At 43.1% G+C, this 27,964-nt stretch overlaps 1 protein-coding gene across 6 annotated transcripts in view; it reads left to right on the forward strand.

Moving 5' to 3' along the window:
• The window catches only part of ARHGEF28 (Rho guanine nucleotide exchange factor 28), a 321,385-nt gene that overhangs the window by 162,424 nt on the left and 130,997 nt on the right, over positions 1 to 27,964 (forward strand). For 5 of the 6 annotated variants that reach the window (XR_009354003.1, XM_059175234.1, XM_059175237.1 and 2 more), the window contains 5 exons: positions 2,639 to 2,822; positions 5,238 to 5,418; positions 7,066 to 7,138; positions 20,800 to 20,852; positions 21,514 to 21,574. Coding sequence is in view for 5 of the 6 variants with exons in the window: in XM_059175234.1 (XP_059031217.1) it covers positions 2,639 to 2,822; positions 5,238 to 5,418; positions 7,066 to 7,138; positions 20,800 to 20,852; positions 21,514 to 21,574 (552 nt within the window). In the remaining variant the exon portion in view is untranslated. The remainder of the gene's footprint in view (positions 1 to 2,638; positions 2,823 to 5,237; positions 5,419 to 7,065; positions 7,139 to 20,799; positions 20,853 to 21,513; positions 21,575 to 27,964) is intronic. The other variant, XM_059175233.1, reaches the window with a different exon arrangement.

Consider the following 27,964-nt stretch of genomic DNA (forward strand, 5'->3'; position numbering starts at 1 on the left):
AGGTCAAAAACTTAAAGGGTAAAGCAGAGATAAGTTCTTCAATAGCCTTTTGAAGATATCAGGCATATTAAGCAGATATCTGGCAGGTGTGCATTGCTTTGTCTTTAGATGTTTTGGCATTTCAGATGTTATTTGACCTGCACGGGGGTGGGGGCGTGTGTCTGTGCTGTGTCACACAGACAGGTGATAGAGCAAATGCACAGTGGAGTCAGTAGTATTTCACTTTGAGGGCCTTGTTACAAATTTGAAATAGAACACTTCACCTTCTTGATCTGGATAAAGAAATAGTATAAACCACTAAAAATGTAAGCTAAGCAGTTTTCTTCTGCATTTGTGCAGTGGCGTAATTCCTTCCGATTGTTTCAAATTAGAGTGGCGTTGGATGCTGGCTCCCCAGATAGCATCCCCACAGTCTGCTGGAGAGACAGAGCTGAGCTAACGGCCTGGCCTGGTTGGGAGGCAGGAAGGCTGCCTCCATGCAACCTCAGCAGGCTTTTGGTGGGGGTGAGGGCAGGGTTGGAATTTACTGAGAACTTGAAGGTTGGTTTAATGATGGTCTTCTCATGCAGAGAAGCGGGTGTGGACAAGGCAGGGAGTTGGATTAGGAGAGGATAAGGATCGTGGTATAATATAGATTGGTTTTAGGGCTCAAACGGATGCTTTTTACAGAGGAGTTGATGGGTCTTAAAGGAGTGATGAACAGACCATCATTTGCCCTGGGAAGAATCTCCTGGAGTAGTGAAGTTATGCTAATGAAGACAATGGAAAGGTAAAGTCATATTAATGCAGACCTCTGACTTGTGGAGAAGGAGTTTTTTGTCCTCAGTGTTCAAAGTCTGAGAGAGTAAGTAGCTTTTGTTCACAGATTTTAGTCAACGTACCAGAGATGGAACTAAGAATGAATGATAGGTGCTCCAAGTGGCAGCTGCAGCCATATCCCTCAAGCTCACTTTCCTGGGTAACTAATGAGGGAAGGAGCCCCCTTGGTCATATATTCATTCATTCATTCATTCATTCACTCCTTCATTCATTCAATATGCAGGTATTTTTAGACCCATACATGTGCAGGGCACTGTATTGGGGTAGAAAACAGAAGGGGTCCCTCCCCTCTGGCTTTTCCTGCCAGAAAATCCAGTGCAATACAGTGTGCCCTAGACATCCTTCCTATTATAGCTGCAGCCAATAACATCATTCAGCTTGAGGGAAGATGTGATTCACATTCTCATTGCGTGCATTCCAGCAGATCTTGAGTGTTTGGATTTTCAGGTTTAGTTCATGACGATAAGGTTTGTTTTAAGGTATATCTTGATGTCTGAGGAGTTTATGAGTCTACCTTTTTTTTTTTTTAAATGTAAACAAATTTATTCTTTTCCATATTTCCAGTGTAATATTTATCATGAGCCAGCTGTGTTCCAGGCACTGAGTATTACGGTAGAAATACAGGTGTACAAACTGTATGCAAATAAGGCAATTTGAACATACACAAATGATAGCAATTTTAACAGTTGCCATTCAGCTCCACAAACACTAGACAACTTCTGTTTATCAGATATTGTATTAGGTGTTGAGAATAATAAAACCCCTCAGCCTCTACAATGATATGTACCCCTTCATGTGAAAGCTGCAAACCACAGTGAAAACTCAGAACACAGTTTAACCAAGAGCCCTTTGTCAAGGGCCATGTGAAGAGGCCCCAGGCTGAGCCGTTGAAGCAAAGCATTAGGGCCATTTGCCAGCCCTGAAACAGTCCCAGGAATCTAATAGATGCACCAAAGCTCCTCCGTGAAGTTGGAGAACGACCATGGTCTCGAGTTTTCTGGACATGGGAAGCCCGTTTCTGCCCTACCTTCTCATCAGGGGAGGAGCATCTCTGGCTCATGAATGGGAACAAGGACTCCCTTATGGTTGTGGCCTCTGAGACACTGCCCTCCTGAAGTAACAGCGTGTCCTTCAAGAGCAGCTTCGTGTTTTGAAAGGGTGGTGTGCTCCTAGTGCTCGTTTTCCCTTGCTGACTTCTGCACAAGTGAAAGGGAATGTGAATGTGTGCTGTAGTGGGTGGAAATAGCACTGTACCAGCAATGGGCAGACCCCGCCCAGCACCTCTTGACTGCCTACCTTTGGACAAATCACTCATCCTGTCCTCAGCAGTAAAATAGGAGCGCCTGGGTGGCTCAGTCGCTTGGGTGTCTGACTCTGGATCTCACTCAGTACAGGTCTTGATCTCAGGGTTGTGAGTTCAAGCCCCACATTGGGGTCCACACAGTGTATGGAGCCTAATTAAAATAAGGTATTTGGGGCACCTGGGTGGCTCAGTGGGTTAAGCTGCTGTCTTCAGCTCAGGTCATGATCTCAGGGTCCTGGGATCGAGTCCTACATCGGGTGCGCGGCTTAGCAGGGAGCTTGCTTCCCTTCCTTTCTCTCTGCCTGCCTCTCTGCTTACTTGTGATCTCTCTCTGTCAAATAAATAAATAAAATCTTAAAAAAATAAAATAAAATAAGGTATTTGGATTACATGCTTTTGATGGTTCCTTCCAGTTCTGACATTCTTATTATGTCTAAATCTATGGTATTAGAGATAAAACATATAAGGCACATTTTTGCAAGTGAAAGAACTAATACCATTTGTTTTTATTCTCAGTTTCTTTATGCAGAGAGTCTCTTCTACACCTGGCTATGAGATGGGGCCTACCTAAGCTCTCTCATTTCCTCTTGTGCCTGCCTGGGGGAGTTCAGGCTTTGTCTTTACCCAACGAAGAAGGTGCCACACCATTAGACTTAGCTTTACAAGCTGGACACTCCAAGCTGGTTGAAGACATCACAAAGTGAGTTTGGCTACTTGATGGATTAATTCTCTCTTTATCGGTTCCTATAAAGTGTTCCAAGAACTGTGGGAGAATTGAAATAACCAGACCATAAGCTCTTGTTGGTTTCTCTTTTACCATTGTTTCTCATTTATAGAGTACAAAATACATGAGTACTTTGTGCAGACATATTTGGTATCAAAATTTCATGGAGAGGGAGTTAGAGAAAACATGTCTTTAAGGGCTTTGTAGGGGACTGTAATCAAGGAAAAAGTTGGGAAATACTTGCCCAACTCCTACTTATCTTTCAGGTGTCACCTTAAGTAACAATGCTTCAGAAAGCCATCCATGTTAGGATCTTTAATGATTATGAATAATGTACAATATGGTGATTAAAAGGACAAATTTATAATATTAATCATAGTTTATAATTTTAAATATAGGCATCATTTGTTACCTAGGTTTCCCTTCTGTATCACTCGAGGGCTGAAAGTATTTGTTTACCTACTGTAGTATTTCTAATACAGTTTTGTGTATGACACTCATTGAAAGAATATAAATGATTTTTGAATCAATAACAGACATACCCTAAGAGACAATGTGGCTGTTAGGATCTAATGAAGTAATGTAAAGGAAATAATAAAAGAACTGTAAAGTTTCTTATGTGCTTCATGATTATTAGCATTTTCACTGAATGAGGAATGTGTGGTTTATTACCTAGAATAGTTGAGACTTGTCATTATACTTATGAAAAGGGAATTTTTATATAGTGATTTTCTTGACTTTGGCCATTATTCCTATGACAAGAGGATTCATATGTAGTGATTTCCTTGATGTAACAGGTGTTAAAAATAAATGGGAAAGTACCTTGAAAATTACAAAGTACTGCATAAATATTAAATATCATCAGAGTACTATTATATGGTGTGTCTTACTAGACTGGTTTTTCTTGTTTGGCTCATGAAACTCAATGCAATTAATTTATGGTTTAATGGTACATAAATGAATATTAGAGTAGAACTTTCTGTTTATTTTTGTTCTGCTTTGGTCACATGACCACCAAGCAGTGGAAGAGCCCATCAAAAGGAATTGTCCTTTTCTTGACTCTAATGTGACCCTACTTGCGTGGCCCAAGAAGTTAAGGCAGTTCTGCTTTCTTTGACTTAGTCATTGTGGATTGTTCATTGTTAGATCAAAGTCCTGGCTGACTTCATCTTGGGTAGCCTAGTACCTTTCTACTGTCTCCAGGACTGGAAGATATTACATACTTTAAAGGTTTGCACATTTAACAGATCTATTCATGAATGGTATTAGAAGTAGACTGTCAGCTAAATACTGAGTATATGGTGAAACTTTCATTTTCTAAATTAATAACAATCTTTTGGCTCAGGCTCAGAGTCCATTTATTTCAGTGACATGTTAACATGGGAAGTTGTTTTCTAGAGGATTCTAGTAATTAATATCAGGAGTATAGAGAGATACCCCAAATCTTAGAGTGCAGGGATCTCTTTTTAGTGCTCCATATGATGGAGATAGCATTTATTTGGTTGGAAGTATATTATATTTTCGTGAGGTATACATTCATTAATAAAATAGGGCCATGTAAGAAGAGGAAGGAGGCATAGAGCTATCTCTGTGAAGTGAGGAATCTGGGAGGGGTCTGTGGGTCTGTGACAACATGAGGTGGGCTGCCCTCTGGAAGCACTCGCATTTTCCTCCTGATCTCCTTCACTGCTGCAATCACATGACCTTGCTAGCCATCCAGAATAGTACACTAACTGTGACGCCTACGTGTAGCTAATAAATGTGCAGTTGTTGTTGGTCAAAACAGAACAGAAAGTAAGTTTACTTTCAAGAATTTAGTTTGGGAATATTGTTTCTTTGTTTATGGATATTTTCACAAATACAACAAAATCCAATATATGCATCTTTTAATATGCATGATAAAGTGATTTACAACAGTGGACCAGTGCGCTATGAATAACCCACTTGTTTGTAACCTCCAAACCTCACTGTGTTCCCTGGAGATCATATCTGTTTTTCACTGTAATCACCTAATAAGCTGTTGGCTGCCAGCTAATTTGTTCTACCACATGTGACCCTGTTAAAGCAAGAGGGTCTCTTTTTGAATTAAAAAGAGAATGAAATATTGCAGTAAAATACGACGTTTAGAAGTCACTAGTTTCATTCGTGCTACAAGTGATGGGTAAAGTATGTAGTGTATGTGAATAGCTCCTCACTTGGCAACTTGTGTAGGGGAAGAAAGTGGCTTTATTATTAGCGTCTGTTTACATGATCTTATGTATTTGTTGTCAGTAGGTGGCTTTCATGGATCATTTTGCCAGCTGGATTGGTAATTGGGGGCCATGGGGGTAGTGGGATGTTGGGGTTGATGCCTCTGAAACTGCCAGTGGGTTTTGATTTGTGACATTTCAGTTTCCAGGGCAGACGTACCCCAGGCTTCTCCAGAGTGCAGCTCAGTGAACAAGCTTTCCTGCAGTATCTTCACTCATCAGAGACGTTGACCCTGACGCTAAACCACACAGCCGAGCATTTGTTGGAGGCAGATATTAAACTCTTCAGGAAATACTACTGGGACAGAGCCTTTCTCCTCAAGGTGTGTATGTCTGTTCGTTCTGGTGTATAATAACTCACATTCCTTGAGAGTACACACTGCAAAGTCATTATTTTGGGAACCGTGTTTTGGAGGGTAGCACTTTTTTTTGGTAAAGATTTTATTTATTTATTTGTCAATGAGGGAGAGAGCACAAGCGGGGGGAGAAGCAGGCAGAGGGAGAAGCAGGCTCCCTGATGATTAGGGAGCCCAATGCAGGGCTCAATCCCAAAACCCCGGGATCATGACCTGAGTCAGAGGCAGCCGCTTAACCAACTGAACCACCCACATGTCCTCTTAGCTACATTTTTCAGTCATGTTTTAGTTCTCTCCTCATAACAGTTTTTTCTGTTAATCAGAATGTTGAGAATTTAGTTCTAGAACTTGGCTAAAATTAATAAGGCAACTAGGAAATTTAAGTGTCCTACAATTGCATCCAAATTTACTAAAAAGAATAAAAATTGTTTTAATACACCCCATGAAAAAAAAAAGTAATTTCCTATTTCATTTTTGTTTTGTAATCAGGATGCAGCATTCTCTGATGCCCTTTTCAGGTAGGCTTAGCAGTTACCCTCACCGGAAGACTAGGGTTTCAGGGTGAGGGCTGACTCCAGGTAATCATGTGGGCTGCTTGTGTTGGGCCTTGAGCCTGAGTGGTGAGACCTTTGAGGACTCTAGGCACTCAGGCTCCCATCTCCATGGCGCTTCCCAGTACGTATCTGCTCTGGTCCACCCTGTAATTCCGTGATGGGGCCTAGAAGAGACAATACTGCATCTTGTGAGTAAGGCGGGTGGGGGCGGGGTGCAGGTGAGTGGGCACTTGTTTCCTCCCCTTTGTGGTTTGGTTAACTGTGTATATTTTCATGGCTTTTTGTTGCTCTTGTTATTGTGGGTTCAGAATGTTGTTCTGAAATGGTCAAGAGCAAGGCGCTTGATAGACTGAGTTTAATTAATAAGATGCCCATGAGTATTCAGGGGTCTGGGCCATTTGCAGGGCTCCCTGCTCAAGGGTGCCTATGTGTCTGCTTGGGAATATGCGTGGATGCAGTGTTGGGCTGTTTCACTGTTTGGCACATCAGCATATAATTCTGTGGCTCTTCATCGTTCACTGACCGGGCAGTAACCATTTGAAAAGAAAATGCTAAGAGCTCCAGGAGGGCACTTTGTCTCTGAGGCCCCCAACTTGCTCTCATCCAGGTCAACCTGCACCAGCATACACTGGCCTGCCAAACAAGGCCTGTGCACAACCTGGGTCCTCCCTGTGATGGGGGTCCTGCCCCCCAGATTCCTGTGTCTTATGGCATGGGGAGGGGTTGCTCAGGATGGGCACCTGCAGTTCTTCTGGCCCCTTTTTTGGTTCATGCATTATGTGCCTGAGGCCCTTCTGCTTATGATGTAGGACACTAGAAGATTCATGGCAGGGACATTTGTAGCCCGTGCCTCTCGGTTCCCCCAAGTGTCTCTCCTCATCTTCCTGGGTGCTGCCTATGTGTACTCCAAGCAGCTTTACCCACCCTGTCTTTCCAGACCTCCCCAGACTGGCTCACCCGTCCCAGCTCCCAGACCCATGTTTGTGATTTCCATCTCCTTGTCACATATATAAAGCCACTGATTGTTTTCACTGACTTTTTTATTTTTCTCTTTCCCTAGACTCTTGAAGATCAAGAAGCCAGGCCAGAGGAAAGAGGAGACAAACCATCCAGTGCTGCAGAAACTGAAGAAGGTACACAGGCTCCTTTCCCACCCCAAGGAACCCAGAAAGTGCTGAGGACTAACAAGTTAACTGGTGGTTGAAGTGGGCTGTGAAGGTGGCAGGGACCAGGGGACTCGCAAACAGGATCAGGACTGTGGGACACAAGGACCTTGCTTGCTCTAGCAGAGTTGAACGATGTAATCTGCTGCCACTTTTTATTCAATTAGCATTTACTGAGTGCCCTTGACCAGGCCTTGCCACCCTCCTGATCTTAAGGCTACTTTCCTGACTCACTGTGTTCTCATGTTCAAGTTTGAACATAAAGAGAATATGGCTGTCCTTCCTCAGTCACTGGCCCCTTAGCTCATTCCATCTTTGTGGAGCCCTGCTCTGCCCTGGGCTAGTTGGTCTTGAAGGGGATGGAGATGACCACTGGCATGTAGGCCTGAAGGCAGGGGCGGCTGGATGAGCCACAGGGTGCAGACCGTCATACCCAACCCAGGTGGTCCCACACAGATGTTGACAGTCCTCATGGGGCTTCCGAGACTGAGCGTACACAGCTACTTGGGGAGTCCCCAGCAAGAGCTATATTCTTTAAAAAAAAAAAATATTATTTATTTATTTGACAGATAGAGATCACAAGCAGGCAGAGAGGCAGGCAGAGAGAGGAGGAAGCAGGCTCCTTGCTGAGCAGAGAGCCCGAAGCGGGGCTCGATCCCAGAACCCTGGGATTGTGACCTGAATCGAAGGCAGAGGCTTTAACCCACTGAGCCACCTAGGTGCCCCAAGAGCTATATTCTTAATAATGCACTATTGAGGGGCACCTGGGTGGCTCAGTTGGTTAAGTATCTGTGCTCAGGTCATGATTCCAGGATCCTGGGATTCAGCCCCACATCGAGCTCTTTGCTCAGCAGGGAGCCTGCTTCTCCCTCTTTCTCTCCCCCTGTACTCTCTCTCTCTCTTTGACAAATAAGTACATTAAAAAAAAAATCTTTAAGAAAATAATGCATTATTGATCCCTCAGTTGTATATAAAACCCAGCTCATCTGCAGGAATCCTGTACTTCTTTGTTTTCTCCAATGTGGCAGTTTCTCTGGGCACACAATCGACTTCATTTCACATTTTTTTTAAATTAACATATAATGTATTATTTGCTCTAGGAGCATTTAATGTCTGTTTTTAAATTTTTTTCCCCTTTTCCATATATAAGTAAGTCTGATCTGTTAGCAAGTCTTCATGATAGACACAAGTTTTGATTCTGGGGAACATATTTTTTAAAGAACTTATTTATATATTTTATTTATAAATAAATAAAGAGAGAGACACAGTGAGAGAGGAACCCAAGCAAGTGGAGTGGGAGAGGGAGAAACAGGCCTTCCGCCAAGCAGGGAGCCTGGTGTGTGGCTCAGTCCCAGGACCCTGGGATCTTGACTTGAGCCAAAGGCAGACACTTAACGACTGAGCCACCCAGGCGCCCCTCTGGGGAACATTATTATTTTTTTTCTTAAATAGTCCTGACTTCTTGGACAGATTCTGATTTCATGTTTGTTTGGTTTTTTTGGTTTCAATTCCAAATCTTAGTAGTTGTAGGAATCTGACTTTGTCATTATGTCTTATAAGGTAGTTTGGGCAAACAATTTATATACTGAAATATGTATTATCTGATTATCAAGTCTTCCCTTTCCCTTTATATTTTAGAATATTTTTTATTTTTTGAAATTATGTGTGAGGATGAGGACATATATATTAAGGTATGGTTATATTATTCCATTTCAGGAGAGTGGAGAGACATTATAAAATATCTGTTATGTGTAAAGGGATAATAGTCTGATAAGGCTGAGAACCACCATGCTGGATGCTGGGGTTAGGGAGAAAAAGTAGGGCAAGATCTTTGCCCTGAAGCCACCAAAATTGACTGCTGGTGGATAGTTTTGATTCTGCCTGTGTCTGGCAACATAAACGAGTTGGATTTCACTTATTTGTCAGGTGTAAAATCTTCAACTCTTGGCCTCCATGTTTGTTAAAAAGTAGTCTTGGATGGGGCACCTGGGTGGTTCAATGGTTAAGCGTCTGCCTTCGGCTTAGGTCATCATCCTGGGGTCCTGGGATCAAGGACCGCATTGGGCTCCCTGCTCAGTGGGAAGCCTACTTCTCCCTCTCCCACTCTCCCTGCTTGTCTCCCTGCTTGTCCTCTCTCTCTCTCTCTCTTTCTCTCTCTGTGTGTGTCAAGTAAATAAATAAAATAAAAAAAATAATAAAAGTAGTCTTGGGTAAGGAAGGTTTTTAGCAGGTTGTTGGAAGTCTGTGGGGCCCATCCATCCCACACACACTTCTGGATTAAGTTCAGCAGTGGGGCTTGGTGTTTAGGAGTTCCCCTCACATCTGTGTTCTCTAGATGATGTACTGGTGGGTTGGAGTTTGCAGGGGGGCAGTTCCTGCCTGCCTAAGGAGGTAGTGGGTCACCTTGTGCTTTCTCCTAAAAACCTGTAGGAGAAACCTGTTTCTGGTTTCCTATCAGGAATGCTGCCTTCTCCTGAATGTTTGACTTGCATTTATTGCTCTGCCTGTAACTTACCAGGTGTTTTTCTTGTAGCTGGTTGACAAAAACCAAAAACTTGGTACTAAGTTTCTGGCCTGCATATGTGTAGGGTACTGCTGACTGCATTTTTGTGTGATCCTTATTTATGAAGCTCTCATCCTTGCTTTGTTTTCTGGTCATTTTTACTTGTGTATTTTCTTCCCTTCTAATCCACCTTTAAGCTAATTGAGAGCAAAGCAGGGTCTGAATAAGTGTTTAAATTCTTTTTTTTTTTTTAAGATTTTATTTATTTATTTGACAGAGAGAGATCACAAATAGGCAAAGAGGCAGGCAGAGAGAGGAGGAGGAAGCAGGCTCCCCTGCTGAGCAGAGAGCCCGATGCGGGACTCGATCCCAGGACCCTGAGATCATGACCTGAGCCGAAGGCAGCGGCTTAACCCACTGAGCCACCCAGGCGCCCCAAGTGTTTAAATTCTTGCTCTTAAGGGACTGACAGTTGGGATTGGGGCAGAAAAACAAGCTGCCCCAGCACATTATGGTAAGTCCAGTAGGAGTCATATACAAATATTGGTGTGAGGAATCTGTGGCGTGGGATGGTGGAGTGGTCAGGGAAATCTTCCTGGAAGAGGTGGCCCTGGAGCTGTGATCATACAGAAGGAAAGAAATCCCAGACAATGGAAATGTACGCAATATAGAGTTCTGAATCACACGATGCATCAAGGGAAATGCAGATCATTTTGTACTCCTGTTGATTAGGGGTGGTGTGTGTGTTTGTGTGTGTGTGTGTTGCCAGTAAAACAGCCTTGGGAGGGAGGCATAGTGACCTGGCTTGTACACAAGGCAAGGAACTGGAGCTCCACCCTGACAGCTGTGAGAGCTGTTTCAAGCAAATCAGGTTAGATTATTACTTTCAAAAGGCCGCTGTGAGAATGTAGAGTGCAGACTGGAGCGTTTGGCGGGGATTAGGGAGAATGGGGGGGGGCACACTGCTGTAAGTAATACTGAAGAGGGTCTGCACCACAGCAGTGTAATGATCATGGAGAGGTAGGGACAGGTGGGGACTGCCCTGAAGGTGGTGCGTCAGTGGTGAGAGAGGAGGGTGATTCCTTCAGTTCTTGTATGTCCCTAACTGGGATAGACCTTACAGGAAGCAGGATCATGGCAAAAAATGTACCCCATTTTAGATGGGCTGGGTTTGATGGGTCTAGGAGCAGCCAAAGTAATACAGCTGGAGTCATGCAGGCAGTAAGCAGAAGACAGCAACTCAAGTGCTCCAACTTCAAGTCATTTGTGTGTGTGTATTGGGCAGACCTTCTAGGCAATGCTTTGATTTGTATATTTTTGGAGGAAATATTAGAGACTGTCCTCAGGTTCAAGCAGAGGGCAATAGTCAACTAAAGAGAAACTACTCCGTTTCTATCCATTCATAAACCTGTAGGCAACTCAACTGGAAAAACAAAGCATTTTGAATATCAAAGTCTGCTTTTTTCCCCCTTCTTATTTAAACCCCCAAAGCAAACTTTCCCTTCGTGACCTACTAGAAGATTCTTTTTTTTTAAAATTTATTTTTTATTTTCAGCATAACAGTATTCATTATTTTTACACCACACCCAGTGCTCCATGCAATCCGTGCCCTCTATAATACCCACCACCTGGTACCCCGACCTCCCACCCGCCCCCCGCCCCTTCAAAATCCTCAGGTTGTTTTTCAGAGTCCATAGTCTCTCATGGTTCACCTCCCCTTCCAATTTCCCCCAACTCCCTTCTCCTCTCCATCTCCCCTTGTCCTCCATGCTATTTGTTATGCTCCACAAATAAGTGAAACCGTACTAGAAGATTCTTTTTTTTTTTTTTCCCCTACTAGAAGATTCTTAAGAGATCATGTTTTTATGTTTCTCCAGGGGCAGAGAGTGGAGGAGGAAACCCTAAGCTTGTATCTGTAGCTGCCATCGGTTAAAAGATGAGAGTGTTGTCCTGGAGAAGGGCTTTCCTGTCCCCATTAGGATGATAAATGGTGTCATTATTGTCAGCGAGCCAGTTATGTTCCCATAGTTCGTAACTGTAATCATACTCCCAGAAGGATGGGAAGTTACTCCAAATGGACGAAATGACCAAAACGTCTTCACCTTTTTAATTTGCTCAGAGGAGTAAGCTAATTATTAGTATTAATCCACCAACTGACTCTCTTGTCCCTTGCCTTCTTTGTTCCTATTTGATATCCTATTCTAGGATTTCCTGACAAACATTGTGAAAACCCCAGTCGCAGGAGATGCTTTGAAAAACAAGGATTCTTTGACCAAATATGTTGAAAATGCCATCTATGAAACCCCCATTCCTTGTGGAAGCCGAGAGTACCTTTAATGTTTTTTAGCTTCTAGTTAAGTCCTGCCATCGTGGCTCCTGTGCCACATTATGTAAAAGTTCTCTCAATGGTTCATGGAAGAATGCCCTTGTCACGGTTCTTGGACCATCTCATGGAGGTGGTCTGGGTAAGGAACAGGTGGTTGCTGCTCTTTCTCACGTCCACTGCTCCTGCCCTTTCCTACCCTTTCACCATCACCTGGGTCCTCCACATCCGTTAGTACAGTAGTAGGTAATGCTCACACTGGGAGCTGGGCTTTGGGTGTCTGTGTTTGTAAAACTCGTAGTTGTCCTGACTGTCGAGAACACCGTGCCTCGCCACACACCCCGCTGCGCTTTCTGGTGTTGTTTGGAAGCTTCCTGACTGCCTTGAGTCTCTGGTGCTGTAAAACAGAACCACTGCAATCCCGTTGACTGTTACGTGACTCCATTTTGTTTCATATTCTTGTGTAGTTAATTAAAGAAACCACAACCAGATCAAACCAAACCCATGTGTGACTGGCTGTCTCAACTTCTGTGTTAATAGTCCCCCCCCCTTTTTCTCTCCATTAATTATGTTCCATATTTTCATTCACAAGGAAAGGGGGAGCTGGGACTGGAGTTTGAGATGTAGTCACAAAGGACGGGAGGCAGACTCCGTTTCTGCAGGGCTGAAGCGGAAGTTCCCTGCAGGGCAGAGAGGCTTCTATCTCATGACCCCGTGAGAAAGGCGGGATAGTCTGTGGATCCAAGCACAAGACACAGCCCAGGCAGGCCGTCGAGTGTCCTGCAGGCTCTCTGACTTACCTGTCCAGTGAACATTGGAGTGCTCACTTGCTGACAGGCAGTGTTCTAAGCACTGATGACATAGCAGTAACTGAAATAGCAAAGGCAAAAACCCTCATCTCGAGGAGCTGACTGTTACAGAACTGCCCTCCAGTATTTGTGGAGCTGGCACTGTTCTAGGTGTTGGGAATGCTGCTGTGAGCGGAGCAAAGTTGGGGCGTTCATGGCATGCACTGGCCAGTGGTTATGGAGAGGAACATTTCTGGGTGTCGGGAGTGGGTTTTCCCAATTTTATGCACAAGGAAGTGGCAGCACAGAGAGATCACGTAACTTGTCTGAGGTGAGGCAGCTTGCCCAGGTAGTCAGAAGGTCAGGCCCATGTACTCTGACCTCTCAGCCTGTAACCTATCCACCACCCTTAGGTACGAGAACACTCAGCTATTTAGTCTTGGGGCTGCTGGTGGAGATGTCTCTCCAGCATTTGTGTGATGGAGAAGTGCAAAATTGGAATCATTGCCTTGAAATGAGCTTTCTTCCACATGCCTGACCTGTCTCATAAAGTTCTTACAAGGAAGATTTATGACCCACATGTACAGGCATGCCTTGATGACACACACCAGCTACAGGCAGACTCTGCTGGAACCTCAGCTCTGCCATGATCTGGCTTCTGGACATGGTGCAGGTTGTTCAGCTGTGTTTCCTTTTGTGCAAAATGATGACTTGGGCGTATCATTTAATAATTCTAGTGAGGCTTAAATGAGCAAATATAGCTAGAGCCTCCGGACTAGTATCTGCCCGTTGATGCTTAGCCATGGGGAAGCATCGTAGCAAAGCTAGCTAGTTACAAGTGCAAGTTGTAACACGTGCTGGGGTGGATTTGGTGGTAATCATGCATGTGTTGGGATACTGAGACGTAGCTCTTCCTGCCATAGTAACAAGGTGAGCAGATTTTTTTGTTTGAACCGTTCCTTAGATGAAGATGCAGCCCTTCTCTGTGTGCTCTGGGTGAGTGAAATGTGAAGAGGGAGTTGGGTGGGGGAGTCTCCTTCTTTGAGTGTCTCCTGTGAATTATGGGGAAAACAAGAGGGCTTTTCCAATGCAAGATTTCCTTTCCAAGAGCCTTCATTTTAAATACTGTAACTGAGTGCTTTTTTTTAGAAGTGATGAATATGGTTCCGATGTCTGTCAAGATGCAGGTCCTTTCCACCAGGACGGCTGCTGGGACCTGCAGTGTTGGGGATTTCAGGATGGCAATTAGGCTGATCTGTGGGGGTGGTTACTCAGTTGGATGTGGAGTTCTTATCTTAACCCCACAATGGAATATCCATCCAAGGACTTGATCAGCGTTGCTCACCTGAATGTCAAGTATTTTAACATTTTCGAGACAATACAAATCATACCCAGGGAATGTACTTACTTTGCAGCCCTGGGAAGTGATTTGGAATTGTTCATTTCATCTTACAGAACAGCTCAGCTTTTTCTGTGCTTCCTTTAAAGGCTGACTTTGCCAATCTACTTTCTCCTCCTACCCACAGAAGAAAGGGAGTTTCATCATCAAAGGGCCAAGGATAAAAATAGGATATCAAGTTGATATGATGCTCATTTTGTTTGTTCTTGCAATACTGGTGTTTTCTCACACATGAAGATAAATTCTTCTCCTTGCCTCCCCCCACTTATCAGGAGAATCTTAGCTTGAGCTGGAAGGAATCTCAGCTTCTTCAGAACTCATCCAGATGTAACAAACTCTGTTCAGATGGGTATTGGTTGTAGCTGGGTCACATCAGCAGGCTAGAGGCAAGGACTAGCATTAATGGAGCCTGATTGTATCAGGAGTCTAATACAATTGAAATAAGCTTAAGTTGAAAATATAGCTAAAGAGTTTATTTCCTGAGTTTAAATAGAATCTAAGTGGGAGGTCAGAGGGACAGAAAAGTATCCACGAAATAAAACTGAATGTTGTTTGTGTCTTTCCAGTATGACTTGCCTCATTTATTTAAGCAGTTGAGTAAATCAGGGAAATTACCTCATGACCTCAGTGTGAGATGGCATGATTTAGAGCTTTTGCTTATGTGGTAGTTGCAACCAAATTTTTGGGCTGAGCATCTTTTTTTTTCTGCCCCGTAAGTTCTTCACTGTTGGAGATTTTAAGGGGAGTGGGCGAATGCACACTGGAGATGTCAACAAAACAAACCCCAAGCAATATTATAAAAACATAATACGCATAGTTACCATATGACCCAGTAATGATACTCCTAGATAGAATGAAAACCTCCTTCTCCATAATAACCTGTATGCAAATGTTCGTAGTAGTAGTATTCTAACTGTCAAAAAGCGGGAGCAACCTATATGTCTGTCGGGAGTGGATCTACAAAATGTGGTCCGTCCATACAATAGACTGGCATTTGGCAATGAAAAGGAATGAACTACTGATGGATGATAACATGGACGAATCTTAAAAGTATTACGTTCTGTGAGAGAATCCCGATACAAAAGACCGCATGTGGTGCGATGCCATTTATAGGAAATATCCAGCACAGACAAATCCACTAAGACTGAAGACTTCATTAAGAATGAAGGTTGGTTGGGGTGCCTGGGTGACTCAGTGGGTTAAGTCTATGCCTTCTGCTCAGGTCATGATCCCAGGGTCCTGGGATCAAGCTTCGCATCGGGCTCTCTGCTCAGTAGGAAGCCTGCTTTCCCCCTCTCTCTGTCTGCCTCTCTGCCTACTTGTGATCTCTCTCACTGTCAAAGAAATAAATAAGATCCTTAAAAAAAAAAAAAGAATGAAGGTTGGTGGTTGCCTTTGGGGTGGGTTGGGGGCAGCTGGGGAGAAAGGGGTAGTAGGTGTTAACGGGTACAGGGTTTCTTATTGGGGGTAATGTAGATGTTCTCACATTGTGGTAATGATTGCAAAATTCTGAATGTCAAAAATAATTGAATTGTACACTTTAAATGGGTCATTAGTACATTATACCTTAAAGCTGTTAAAAAATATGCATGTAGAGAAGAAGTATATTATAAAACATTAACAGTGGTTTTATTTTTTTTCCTTTCTTTTTTTTTTTTTTTTTAAAGATTTTATTTATTTATTTGACAGAAATCACAAGTAGACGGAGAGGCAGGCAGAGAGAGAGAGAGGGAACAGGCTCCCCGCTGAGCAGAGAGCCTGATGTGGGACTCGATCCCAGGATCCTGAGATCATGACCTGAGCCAAAGGCAGCGGCTTAACCCACTGAGCCACCCAGGCGCCCCTTTTTTTCCTTTCTTAATTATTTTTTGTGGCTCAAAAAAAGTGCCACAAGTAATTTAAATTTAAAAAGTTCTTAAAACGAGGCACCTGGGTGGCTCAGTAGGTTAAGGCTCTGCCTTTGGCTCAGGTCATGATCTCAGGGTCCTGGGATTGAGTCCTGCATCGGGCTCTCTGCTTGGCAGCGAGCCTGCTTCCTCCTCTCTCTCTGCCTGCCTCTATGCCTACTTGTGATCTCTCTCTGTCAAATAAATAAAAATCTTAAAAAAAAAAAAAAGTTAAAATAAGATGTCAAATTCTTTTTGAAAGGATGTAGAGTGCAAGTATGAAAATTACATTTAAATAACCCATTGGGAGTTGCTTTAGGGCAGAAATTTCTTCTCTACCTTGATGTCCTCTCCCTGGCTGATCCTGTGGCTCAGCAGGGACCCAGCAACGCTTTTTCACTTTGAATGGACTGTTGGGCCTTACAGACTGATGAGGCTTATGCTGATATTTCTACAGATAATCGCCTTATCCTTTCTCCCAGTCCATATTTATACTGGGGATTCCAAAAGATAGTTTTTTGTTTTGTTTTATTTAATTAATTAATTTATTTATATTTATTTGACAGAGAGAGAAAGAGATCACAAGTAGGCAGAGAGGCAGGCAGAGAGATAGGAAGGGAAGCAGGCTCCCTGCTGAGCAGAGAGCCCGATGCGGGACTCCATCCCAGGACCCTGAGATCATGACCTGAGCCGAAGGCAGAGGCTTAACCCACTGAGTCACCCAGGTGCCCCCAAAAGATAGTTTTTACCGTATTCCCACTTTTAGGAAAAAATGGAGAAATCAGGATACTGAAACAAAAGGGCCCAGGGTTAAAATAGTCTCTGAGTGAAAGAGTAGGAGAGTTTCTTAAAATTTGTCCCCTCTGCCATTTTAGTTCTCTGGGATTTGTGAATAGTAGATACATAGTAGGATAAAATCCTGAAGTCATAAACTGAAGTTGTTAGAAGGGAAACACCAGTGCCTAATTGGAAAGGAAAGGGTGGTTTGGAGCATTAGCTGGAGGAGTGGGAGGCAGCTAAGGGAAAAGCATTCATCTGTCTGCTCAGTCTGGCAGTTCAGAAGTTGTGATAAACAGTGCTGGTATTCAAAGTGTTTCAATTAGTATTTCAAAAAAGCGAACAACTTTCCCTTCCCTGTCCTGACCTAGAGCTTGCCTAATGATTCCCTACATCTCATCAGCTCTTTTGGGCCACCAGATTGAGGTGGAGGAGAGAAGCATTTATTCAGTGCCTTTACTATGCTAGGCACTCGCTTGGCACTGGGGATTCAAGGGTTGGGCCAAAATCAATTTGGACCCAGCCTTCCCAGAACTCAATCTGCTGAGAGAAAAGGATCCATTCACAGACTCTGCACTGCTCTCAGTCCCTTTGGGCCTTTGTGGAGGAAGCAGCGTGAGCTGAGAGCAGGACCCTCGTTTTTCAGTTCTACTTTTGATGATGCCCTGCCAATCTAACCCTCTTGGGAACTTGATTGTGCACAGTTGAACCTGAACCAGGAATGAAGCAGGAGTAGTTGTCTGGCTGGCTCTGATCATGATTCTTTTTTTTTTTTTGCCTCCTTCCTACGAGGAGTCAGATGACATAGCAAAGGGTAGTTAAGGAGAATACCAACCATCCTGTATTTTCAGTGTGAGCTTTTGCTTTGCCTAAGTGTAGCCTCTGTGGTCCCATTTTTCAAAAAGGGGACGGTAAGACTTAACACAGAGTTGAGATCTATTAGGCTAATCTGTTTCTTAACAAAACCCTGGTAGTAATCTCAGAGCTACTTACCCCTATTGTTTGAAAACCCTGTTTGCTGGTGCAGTGTCACTAGTGAACATGAATATTAGAGATTATTTATTGTTCCATTATAGTTTGGCAATAAAAAAACAAGTCTATTAAGTTTGGTAAATCGGATTTAGAAGGGATAATCCTGGGTGGGCCATGCAGGCAAGATTAATAGGCCTTTAAAACAGAAGAGTTTGAAGTTACTGATATCATTATCTCTGCCCGGAGGTTGCTATAGCAATGAGTGATTTGATTGGTGTTGCAGTGGAGTGAGTGTAAAAGGATCCTAGTCATTTAGCAGAAACTCTCCGAGAGCAATTTGATTAAACTCCGGTCAAATGAGTGCCCAGTTCTTTAAAAGCTCTAGGATGTACTTGTTTGCTGTCCCAGATTAATTAAAGATACTTTATTACTCCGAATCTATACACTGTCATGAATATTTTTAATAATGTTCGCATTAAGTTTTAATAGCTTGGAAAGCTATTTTTGAAGTGATGAAGTACAAATTTTATAAACACTTGCCTTCTCTGATATAGTTTGTGTCAAAGTTGCCTTTAATTAGATTATACCTGAAATAAAATAAAAATGCAGTAGATGATACGGAAAACTGTAGGCTGACAGTGTGCAAACAGTGATATTTTGAGAGGGGCAGGAAGCTGGGCCGTGGTGACACTGCTTCTGTTACTGCAAGCCGGGTTTTCTCAGCTGCTGTAGCCTTCTGCATTAGCACAATCGAGCAAAATGTGCTATTCCTTTTCATCAATGCTCTAGGTACATAATTCTTTAGAAATGCAGAATCCTAAATTCAAGAGCATGTGGCCTGAAACAGCTTTTTAAAAGGGGTATTTTACAGTCGTGAAATAAAAATGTGTGCGACTCTCTTGCTGCTGAGGTTGAAGTTTCTGTGGAAACTTGGGCTCTCGTTACCTCCCTTTCTTCACCATCTTGGCGCTCTTTTCCCCACCTAGCCAACTTTTTAGGGTTTGGGTATGTGTGTTCAAAACAAAATCCCTTGTATGTTCTACAGGGGCTCCCCATCAGTGTCTGCATCTGTGCGATGGGCAGAAAGCTTTATGTTAAGGTTTTGTATTTTGGCACCTGAGGAGCAGTCTTTGGAAGGGTGAAGCTGGTTCATTTTGGCATTCCCAGTGCGGGCCGCGTTGTTCTGCAAACGCTCCTCTGCTGCCACCTGGAGGCCTTGTGTGGGATGTGCATTTATAGGTAGGTGGGGGCGCCAGAGAGCAGAAGCTGCCCAGGCTGGGTGTCCGCAGGTCCTTAATCCCTGCTGACATCAGTTGACAGGACCATGTGAAATTGAAGCTATTATTGTTTCATTTTGAACTAAGGAGCTAATAAGGATTATAGATTCAATAGCAGTAAACTGTGGAGAATAAATACCTCATTATTTGTTGGTAAATGCCCAGGTTCTGTTATGCACATTTTATTTTTTTTATTTTTATTTTTTTATAACATATAATGTATTATTAGCCCCAGGGATACAGGTCTGTGAATCGTCAGGCTTACACACTTCACAGCACTTACCATAGCACATACCCTCCCCAGTGTCATAACCCAACCACCCTCTCCACACCCTCCTCCCCTGGCAACCCTCAGTTTGTTTTGTGAGATTAAGAGTCACTTATAGTTTGTCTCCCTCCGGATCCCATCTGGTTTCATTTTTTCCTTCCCTGCCTCCCAACCCCCCACGTTGCCTCTCAAATCCCTCATATCAGGGAGATGATATGATAATTGTCTTTCTCCTATTGACTTATTTCGCTCAGCATAATACCCTCTAGTTCCATCCATGTTGTGGCAAATGGCAAGATTTCATTTCTTTTGATGGCTGTGTTATGCACATTTAAAGAAAAAAAAACCCATCAGGACAGTGAGAAAGTTGACACGTCTGCTCTGTCCTTGCCTTACTATGACCTGTCAGGGAAGTACTTTACACTTTTTCTAAGTAAGAACTTGAGTGAACCTCCTAGCTTTGTGCCTGGCAATAAGAGGAGCTTGAATAAATCTACTGGGAGGTCTGAACTTCAGTTAATTGACTGGCAAAGTGGAGTGGGGACCTATCTAGGTAAACTAGGGGATATTCCCCAGAACTGGCACTAGGCAGGGCAGCTGAGGGCTCCAGAGGAGGCCTTGGGCCCATGTAGTGTATATTCATACACTTGTTGGTAAGGTTTCTTAGCTATCTTCCCTTGCTAGGAGTGTCCAGTGCTTATTTTCCCCAACCCAAAACCTGCTTTTGGTGGTTAAATATCAACAACAGTGGCTCTTATTAATGGGCAACTCGGTGGGAAAAGAACCAGTCCAGACCCGGAGAAAAATACCCCTTAAATGAGCCTTCCGGTTTAGCCTGGAACATCCTGACCACTAATATTTCCAGGAAAGCCTTTATTCAGAAGAAGGGTACCCAGTGTGCTTGGGGCCTGTCAGTGCTCAGCCCAACAGTCTCTGCGGTGGGAGCCAAAGGGTTGTGCTGGTGTTGCGGACTTACAGGGATGTCCGAGGAAAGGCCAGACCTCATCTGGAATGAATGATGCCCTTTTGAAACATGAAATCTGTGGTATTTGAGGAACTAGACATGTGGGATATCCTCAGGTAGGTACCAGTCATGTTCTTAAAATCTCTGCTATTTTGAAGAGCCTTTATTCTGTGAGCAGCCTTCCTTTTGAATCAGGGGCATTTGTTGATTTAATGATTTTTTTTTCCCCTCAGGATTTCCTGCAAGAGGTCCTGGGCTTGTTTACCTCTCAGTCCACACAAATATTACCAGAGTGTGGCAGTTGGGCTGTCACATATTCTGTGGAGAGTTGATTTTTAAGAAGCCTAATCTAGGCTAGCTCCTCAAAGACAGCAATTCATGAATAATTGTTGTTTACTTTTTGGGTTTTCTTTCCTTTTTTTTTTTTTAATGAAAGCTCCTATCAGATCCTGATGAGGATCATTCCTTTTGCAGAGATTAAGAATTTGGCAACCAGCAGATCATCTCCTGAAAAGGAGAATGTAAAGGTAAAGATTCTCTGCCCCTCTTTCTTTTTGGAACTTTCCCCCAGAGCTGCTGTAGAAGTGAAGATCTAGTGGTAAGAAAAAAAATCTACTTCCCCTCCCCCACAAAAAAATCAAAAACAAACCTCCAGCAGGGTAGACCATGTCACGTTCAGAATAACTTGAAATTTTTATTTATTTATTTATTTATTTGAAAAAAATTTTTTTAAATGTATTTTTTTTTAAGTCACCATAAAATACATCATTAGTTTCAGAATAACTTGAATTTTCGGTCTCTGTTCTTTATGACCCAAGGTGGATGTCTTTCTGGGTTGCACTTGTATATATGCAAGATCGTTATACACCTTTTCCAAAACAAGTTTTTCTTTAAAGATGCATAGCTCCAGATGTTTGCCAGCAGTGTGGCTGCAGGAGTATGCCCAGGAGACAGCCTCTGGGAAGAAGGACCTCGGGAGGGCTTCCTCGTGGGGCAGGTCCTTCCCTTTCGTAGCTCTTGAATAATACGAATTAAGTACAAGACTAGTTTTGTTGATGTGTGGCGAGACATGTGACATGTCTTCATTGATATTTTCTGAGGTGGCTTTTCATGAGTTGATAAAAATCAACAGAATTGGGGCCCATAAGTAAATTCTGTTAAAACCCTGCCTGACTTCATCTCTTCTAGCACATGGAAAACCTGGTGGTTCAACCAAATGAGCACGGAGACCGGGACCGTCTAGATTTGGGTATGTTCCAAAAGAGCACTTTCCCCTGTACTCCTCAGAGTATGCCAGTCCTGGGTATAAAGAGGACTGGAAGAAAAGAAATTTTAAAATAAAACCTTCCTTCCTGGGAGCTTTGTCTAGTTTTTGAAACCAACACAGATACATTTTTGTTGCAGCAGCAGGTAAAATACTCTGAGTTCAAGGGTTGAGGATTCACTTACAATCCTTCGAAAAACAAGTCAAGACAAAGCAATAAAGGCTTTGCCTGACCAGTTGACCTCTGAGCTGGACTCTGTCTTGGGACTAGTCTTGTGTTAGTTACCTCGTAACTTTTCTGAGGTAGGTACCAGTTTCATTTTCTGGTGAAGTGACCGAGGCCCCTGGCAGACAGCAGGTGGTGGACCTGAGACTCCTAACTCCCTTCCTCCTGAAACCCCAGGCTTACTGCTATCCCATTTTGATGCCCAGTTGGGGGCGCCCTTGGAGCTGAGCAGATGACACTGAGGAAGTACCAGATGTTGTCACTGCGTGTGGGTTGGGGCACCAGGAGAACCCTTGGCAGGGTGACGGTGATTTTTCCCCAGGACTGGACGTTCTCATCTGCCCACACATTCTAGGTCACATCTCCTGAGGACATATCCCCAGAGCTCCTTGGCCACTTGCTAGTTCTCGGGGGCTAACCTGGACTGCATAGTTTCCCTTTGAGTTCAAGCCTGAGGAAGCAGTTGGAGGCTGGAGGCACATAAACTGGGCCATCAGCTGATGTCTCTTGTGGGCCCGTGGGTGGTCTGTGCAGACCTCTGGGGCTGAGTGGAAGTGAGTGGGGTGGTGGTGGTCGTGGTGGTGGAGGAGTGCTCAGGCTGATGTAAAAGGGGGAAGAACAAGATAATCCCCAGGGTGAGTTTAATAGTGGGGGTGGTGCTGGGTCTGGGAAGTTCGTGGCACACAGGTCTCACTGGAGGCCAGTGGAGTGTCTTTGGCACATTTGGCAGGCACAGGCAGAGCAGTGACAACATGGCAGGGCGTGGATCATGAAGAATAAAGCAGGGTGAGGAGGAAGCACCACCATCAGCGTCCATTGACTGTATGGCTGGTAGCTTGGCTCCAAGCCAGTGGTGTTTGCCCAACCTCCTTAAAACGAGGTACTAATACTGAAATTGAAATAGAAACTTAGACTCCACCAGGCGATTTGCACACTTTTACCATCTGCTATATAAGGTAAGGGGAATAATGTACTTCCAGAAGAGGGGAAGAGGAAGATAGCAATGAAAGCAAACACCTCCGTTTGAATGACTCTAGTAGGCCATTAAAGCCAGGAGCAGAGCTGTTGCTCACGCATACAGGATGTCTCATCTACAGATTGCATCGTGCCCTGAGGAATGTTAGCTTTGAAGAATGTTTACCGAGACAAATTGCTGGCGGTGGGGGAGAAGTGTTGGCTGTTACAAGTATTACATAGGACAATTTTAATTTTCACTGTTAAAAACTCCATTCTCAAACTGGTACATTTACTGGGCAGGAAGGCCCGTGGTAAGGAGAGTATAGTAGCCTGCCCAAAACCATGTGTTTTGTTAGTAGCATCATTGTGTCTGAGGAGGACCATAATATATGATTTGAGACAAACTCCTGTGACTTTAATCCCCAGCGAGTTATGAAAAGGGCCACGAATGATTATTCCTTGAAAGGGAAAAAGAAAAAGAAAAAGAAAAAAGCTAACATTGGCTTTTTTCTTCATTTAATCTTTTTGGTTTGAAAAAAGTTACCTGACTTTATGCTAAGAAAATGGTAATCGATTTTAAAAGAACCTTCTGGGACAGAACAAGACAGGAGGCAATGAGCAGTAGTTGGATGATACGCTGGATTCTGGAAATGGAAACAGCTTTTCCACAAGGCCACTTCTAAACTGCTGTGATATTTTATGTGTGTGTACATTCCACTCAGTCTCCAAGGACATGCTGATAAATGTGGGGTTGAGGTTAATTTCTTTGCTGACTTGTATTATTCAGAATGGTATGATGTTGGTTTAGCATGCTCTCATAAACAACATCAGTGCTGTTCCAGTAGAACTTTTTTTATATCTGTACTATTCAAAATGGTAGCCGGTAGCCACGTATGTCTACTGTGTGTGTGATGTGTGATTAGTGTGGCTGAGGAATTAACTTATAACTTTAGTTTATTACCCTGGAAGTTCCCTTTGTATGGTTAACCACCAGAGCATTAAAAATCCTACTGGCCATTAGTTCACACACTGAAAAGAACTGTTGATTGCAGAGATGATGTCTTGGGTGGATAACATCTAGTAAGCTCATCCAAGCCAGTGCCTCTGAACCACCTCAGCGAGTAGTAAGGGGACATGCAGGAGTGATGGCTCTGCTCTCTGTGGATGCTGGAAGAGCCTCAAAGGGGAGAATATGAGTTGAAGGCCTGCGATCCAGTACGGGTACTATGAGGCTGCAGACCAGAACTTCTCATTGTGTGCTTCCTTGACATTGTAGGCATGTAGAATGGAGAAAGAGGGCCAAGCATTTGGAGGATATGAATTTAGAAAACATAGATGAGATGGGTCAGTAGAGAAATGAAGAAGGAAGAAAGGGTCCATTTGGCTCAAGTCTGCAGGACTAAATAGGATTAAAAAATAGAAGCTCAGTAGTGGGCCCCTACAAATGCTGTGCCAAGGAGAAGGGGAGTGGACATCAAGCAGGACCAAGGGGGCAGGTGTAGGAATATGGAGGGATGGTGAGCTTCAGCTGCCTTCTTGGAATCCCACCCGTAAATGAAGATACATAAAACCATCATTGGGTCAGCCAAGTGGCAAATGGCTTGATACAGTTGCTGTCTTGTAAACTCTAATTTGAAAGTGTTGAATTTGAAAAAGTAGAACTGTGTGCCTCGTTAGAAATGAAGACTTCAATTAAAAGTGAAGTTTGTCCTTGAGGACTGGGAAATAAGAGTGCCATTGTGGCAGGTGAATTACAGAAGCTCCTGGAAGGTGACCCTCGTGCTATCTTAGCAAGTGATACTCCAGAGTGTGAGTGAAGTTATGTGTGTCAGACCAGATTTGGTGACACTACTGATGCTGATTTTCCTGCAATAATTTATTCACCACTTCCTGCATTGGACAAAAAAAGGTGGCTTGAAACTTACCTACCTGTAGCCGTACATTGTGTGACTATTTGGATGGAAAAAAATGAAGGATTGGTGAAGCAGATTGGTTAAAACAAGAACCATGTGAGCATGTTTTAACTTTTCTCAAGCGGCAAGATAGGAGGGAGGTAGAGACATGAGGGGGGGTGGTGATGGAATTGGCTGGCATCCTGGTTCTGTGCTTGGGAAGACCCAGTACCTTGCAGCTCTGCACAGGAAGCAAGGCTGAATCTACTACCCTAGGTTTGGCTGGCAGAGAGTGGGCCAGAGAAGATTTTATATAGAATATTGTACCAAAATAAGACTTACGGGAAAAATAATCTTTTTATGTTGTGGAAGCAATAAATGCTCACAGTAATAAGACTGGGAATTTTAGAAACCATAGGAAAAGAGAAAACACTCCTATAGTTTGCCCGCCCAAAGAAGCTCCTGTTAAACTTTGTGTATTACCTACCAGTATTTTTGGATGCATCTATTTTTTACATTGTTGTGATAATGTAAGCAATAGAATTTTGTGGCCTGCTTTATTCATTTAGCATTATATGCCATAAGTAAGTTCTGTTTTAGTAGGTAGCTTAAACTGTTTCTCTATATTTTTCTACAGAAGATATGGCTTACTTTTCTAAGAAGAAGGGAAAAATGTCTTAGATTTTGTCATTAAGTATTTATCAGTGAGAAGAAAATCGTTTCTTTTTATAATATGTATTGTTTGATTTTATAGACTGACCCAATTTTCAGTATATGCGGAGGTTCAAACCCCAATTATTCTTTAATACTTTGGGTCCCTTCGTTGCTATTACTGTTGGTTACTTATATGTAACATGAGAAAAAGAAAATATTTTGATCTTTTCGTTAGTAGGTGTTGGGGCCTGGGAGGTGTGGGTGACAAGAAGACAGATGAACCAAAGCTGGTTGGGAAAGAAACCTGACCTGATATCCAAAAAATGATCTGGAACAATCATGAAGAGAAGGAAGCAGAAATAGACAGAAGTGATCAATTGGAAGTGGAAGATTTCAGATTGCTTCACCTAGATAGCACAGACTTTCAGGACTACAGAAAAGACCCAGAAGGAGAAACAAAAGTGCTGCATAGGAAGCTTAGGAAAAAATGTTTGTCAGTAAACAGAAACTGGAAGGAAATCGTTGGAAGATCCAGAGGATCAGCCCCCTAGAACAGAATGTTTGGTGGAGTCCAAACTCCTTTTTTGGGATCCCTGTTTGTGGATCTATCTGGGAGAGGTCTAAGCCCATGAATTTCAGTGGTAAGATACATGGAGACTCTGTAGTCAGTCCTGTTGGTTTGGTGTAAACCACCAAATAAATAGGGCTAATCGGGTTAGTCTTTTTTCTCTTATATTAACTAAAAGTTTAGAAATGAAATTAATGCTTTAGGTTATACAGGCATATAAAGCAGCGCTTTTAAGTTGTTTGTGGGAAGAGTTTTGAGATGATTCCAAACAGTAGGGAATCTTAAGATCTAGCACCCGTGGGACCCCTGGGTGGCTCAGTCAGTTAAGCATCTGCCTTCAGCTCAGGTCATGATCCCAGGGTCCTGGGATCAAGTCCTACAAGGTGCCTGCTTTTCCCTCTGCCTGCCTTTTCCCCTGCTTGGGCTCGCTCGCTCTCTCTCTGACAAATAAATGCATAAAATCTTAAAAAAAAAAAAAAAATCTAGGACCCATGTCAGTAGAAGTGGGCCCTCTGTTGGCTGTTATTTAATAACACATGTGTATCTATGTTGAGATTTCAAGAATGTTAAATGAAACAGGAAGGAATATTTAAAAAGTGTCAGGGAGAAGGGAACTTAGCAGTGCTCTCAACCATCTGAAAAAGAAGTTTTGAAGTCTGATTTTTGGCAAATCTTTCTCCCCTAGGCTACAGAATCTTCTATGGATTCCTTGGGTGGGGGCAGTTTTCATTTCTTTACCACAAGCCCAAGCTTATCAGTGATTTGATTTTGAAATAAAGGGGCTGGTGCTAGGAATGGAGAAACATCCCAAGACCATGGGGAATTCAAAGTCATTTGGGACTCGTATTCCTTCTGCTGACTTCCATGAAATTTCCTTACTATACTTGCTGAGGTTTTAAACATTGTTTTTGGTAGAAGAAATTACTGACTTACTGGAATTCTGCTGAGTGTTACAAACTCTGGGTCTTTTACCATCAGTGTTCTGCCTATTCTATTTGTGGCTTCATTGTTTGGACATATTCTTCTTGTGCAAGGTGAATAAAGCATTGTTCTTTATATTAATTAATCAATTTATTTATTTATTTAAGATTTTATTTATTTGATAGAGATCACACGTAGGCAGAGAGGCAGGCAGAGAGAGGCGGGGGAAGCAGGCTCCCCCCAGAGCAGTGAGCCCCATGTGGGGCTCCATCCCAGGACCCTGGGATCATGACCTGAGCCTAAGGCAGAGGCTTTAACCCACTGAGCCACCCAGGCGCCCCCAAGCTTAATTTCTGAAATGTAACTGGGGTGGGGGGATGGCAGTTTTTTTCTCTGAATTTTAAATTTTTGGTTTTTTTTTTTCCACTTTATTTTTTCTTCGTGGTAAGTGTACTCTTTAATCCCCATCCCCTATTTCACCCATCCCTCTACCCACCTCCCCTCCAGCAACTAACAGTTCCCTATAATTAAGAGTCTTTCTTGGTTTCTTTCTTTTTTCCTTTGGTTGGTTGTTTTGTTTTGTTTTTTGCTTGTTTGTTTCGTTTCTTAGATCCCACGTATGAATGAGATCATACAGTATTTGTCTTTCTCTGACTTGCTTTGTTTAGCATCACACTCTTTAGCTCCATCCATGTTGTTGCAAATGGCAACATTTCATTCTTTTTTTGTTTTTTAAGATTTTTATTTATTTATTTGACAGAGATCACAGGTAGGCAGAGAGGAAGGCAGAGAGAGAGGAGGAAGCAGGCTCCCCTCTGAGCAGAGAGCCTGACACAGGACTCGATCCCAAGACCCTGAGACCATGACCTGAGCTGAAGGCAGAGGCTCTAACCCACTGAGCCACCCAGGTGCTCCAAAATTTCATTCTTTTTTATGGCTGGATAATAATCCATTGTGTTTGCATACTACATCTTCTTGATTCATTCATCAGTCAGTGGCCATTTGGGCTGCTTCCACGTTTTGGCCATGTAGATAATGCTACTGTAAACATCAGGATGCGTGTATTCCTTTGAATTAGTATTTTTGTATTTCGAAGTAAATACCAGGGTGATTGCTCAGCTGTAGTGTAGTTTGAGTTTTAATTTTTTGAGGAACAA

The sequence above is a fragment of the Mustela lutreola genome, chromosome 5 (genome assembly GCF_030435805.1).
Source record: "Mustela lutreola isolate mMusLut2 chromosome 5, mMusLut2.pri, whole genome shotgun sequence".
NCBI lineage: Eukaryota > Metazoa > Chordata > Mammalia > Carnivora > Mustelidae > Mustela > Mustela lutreola.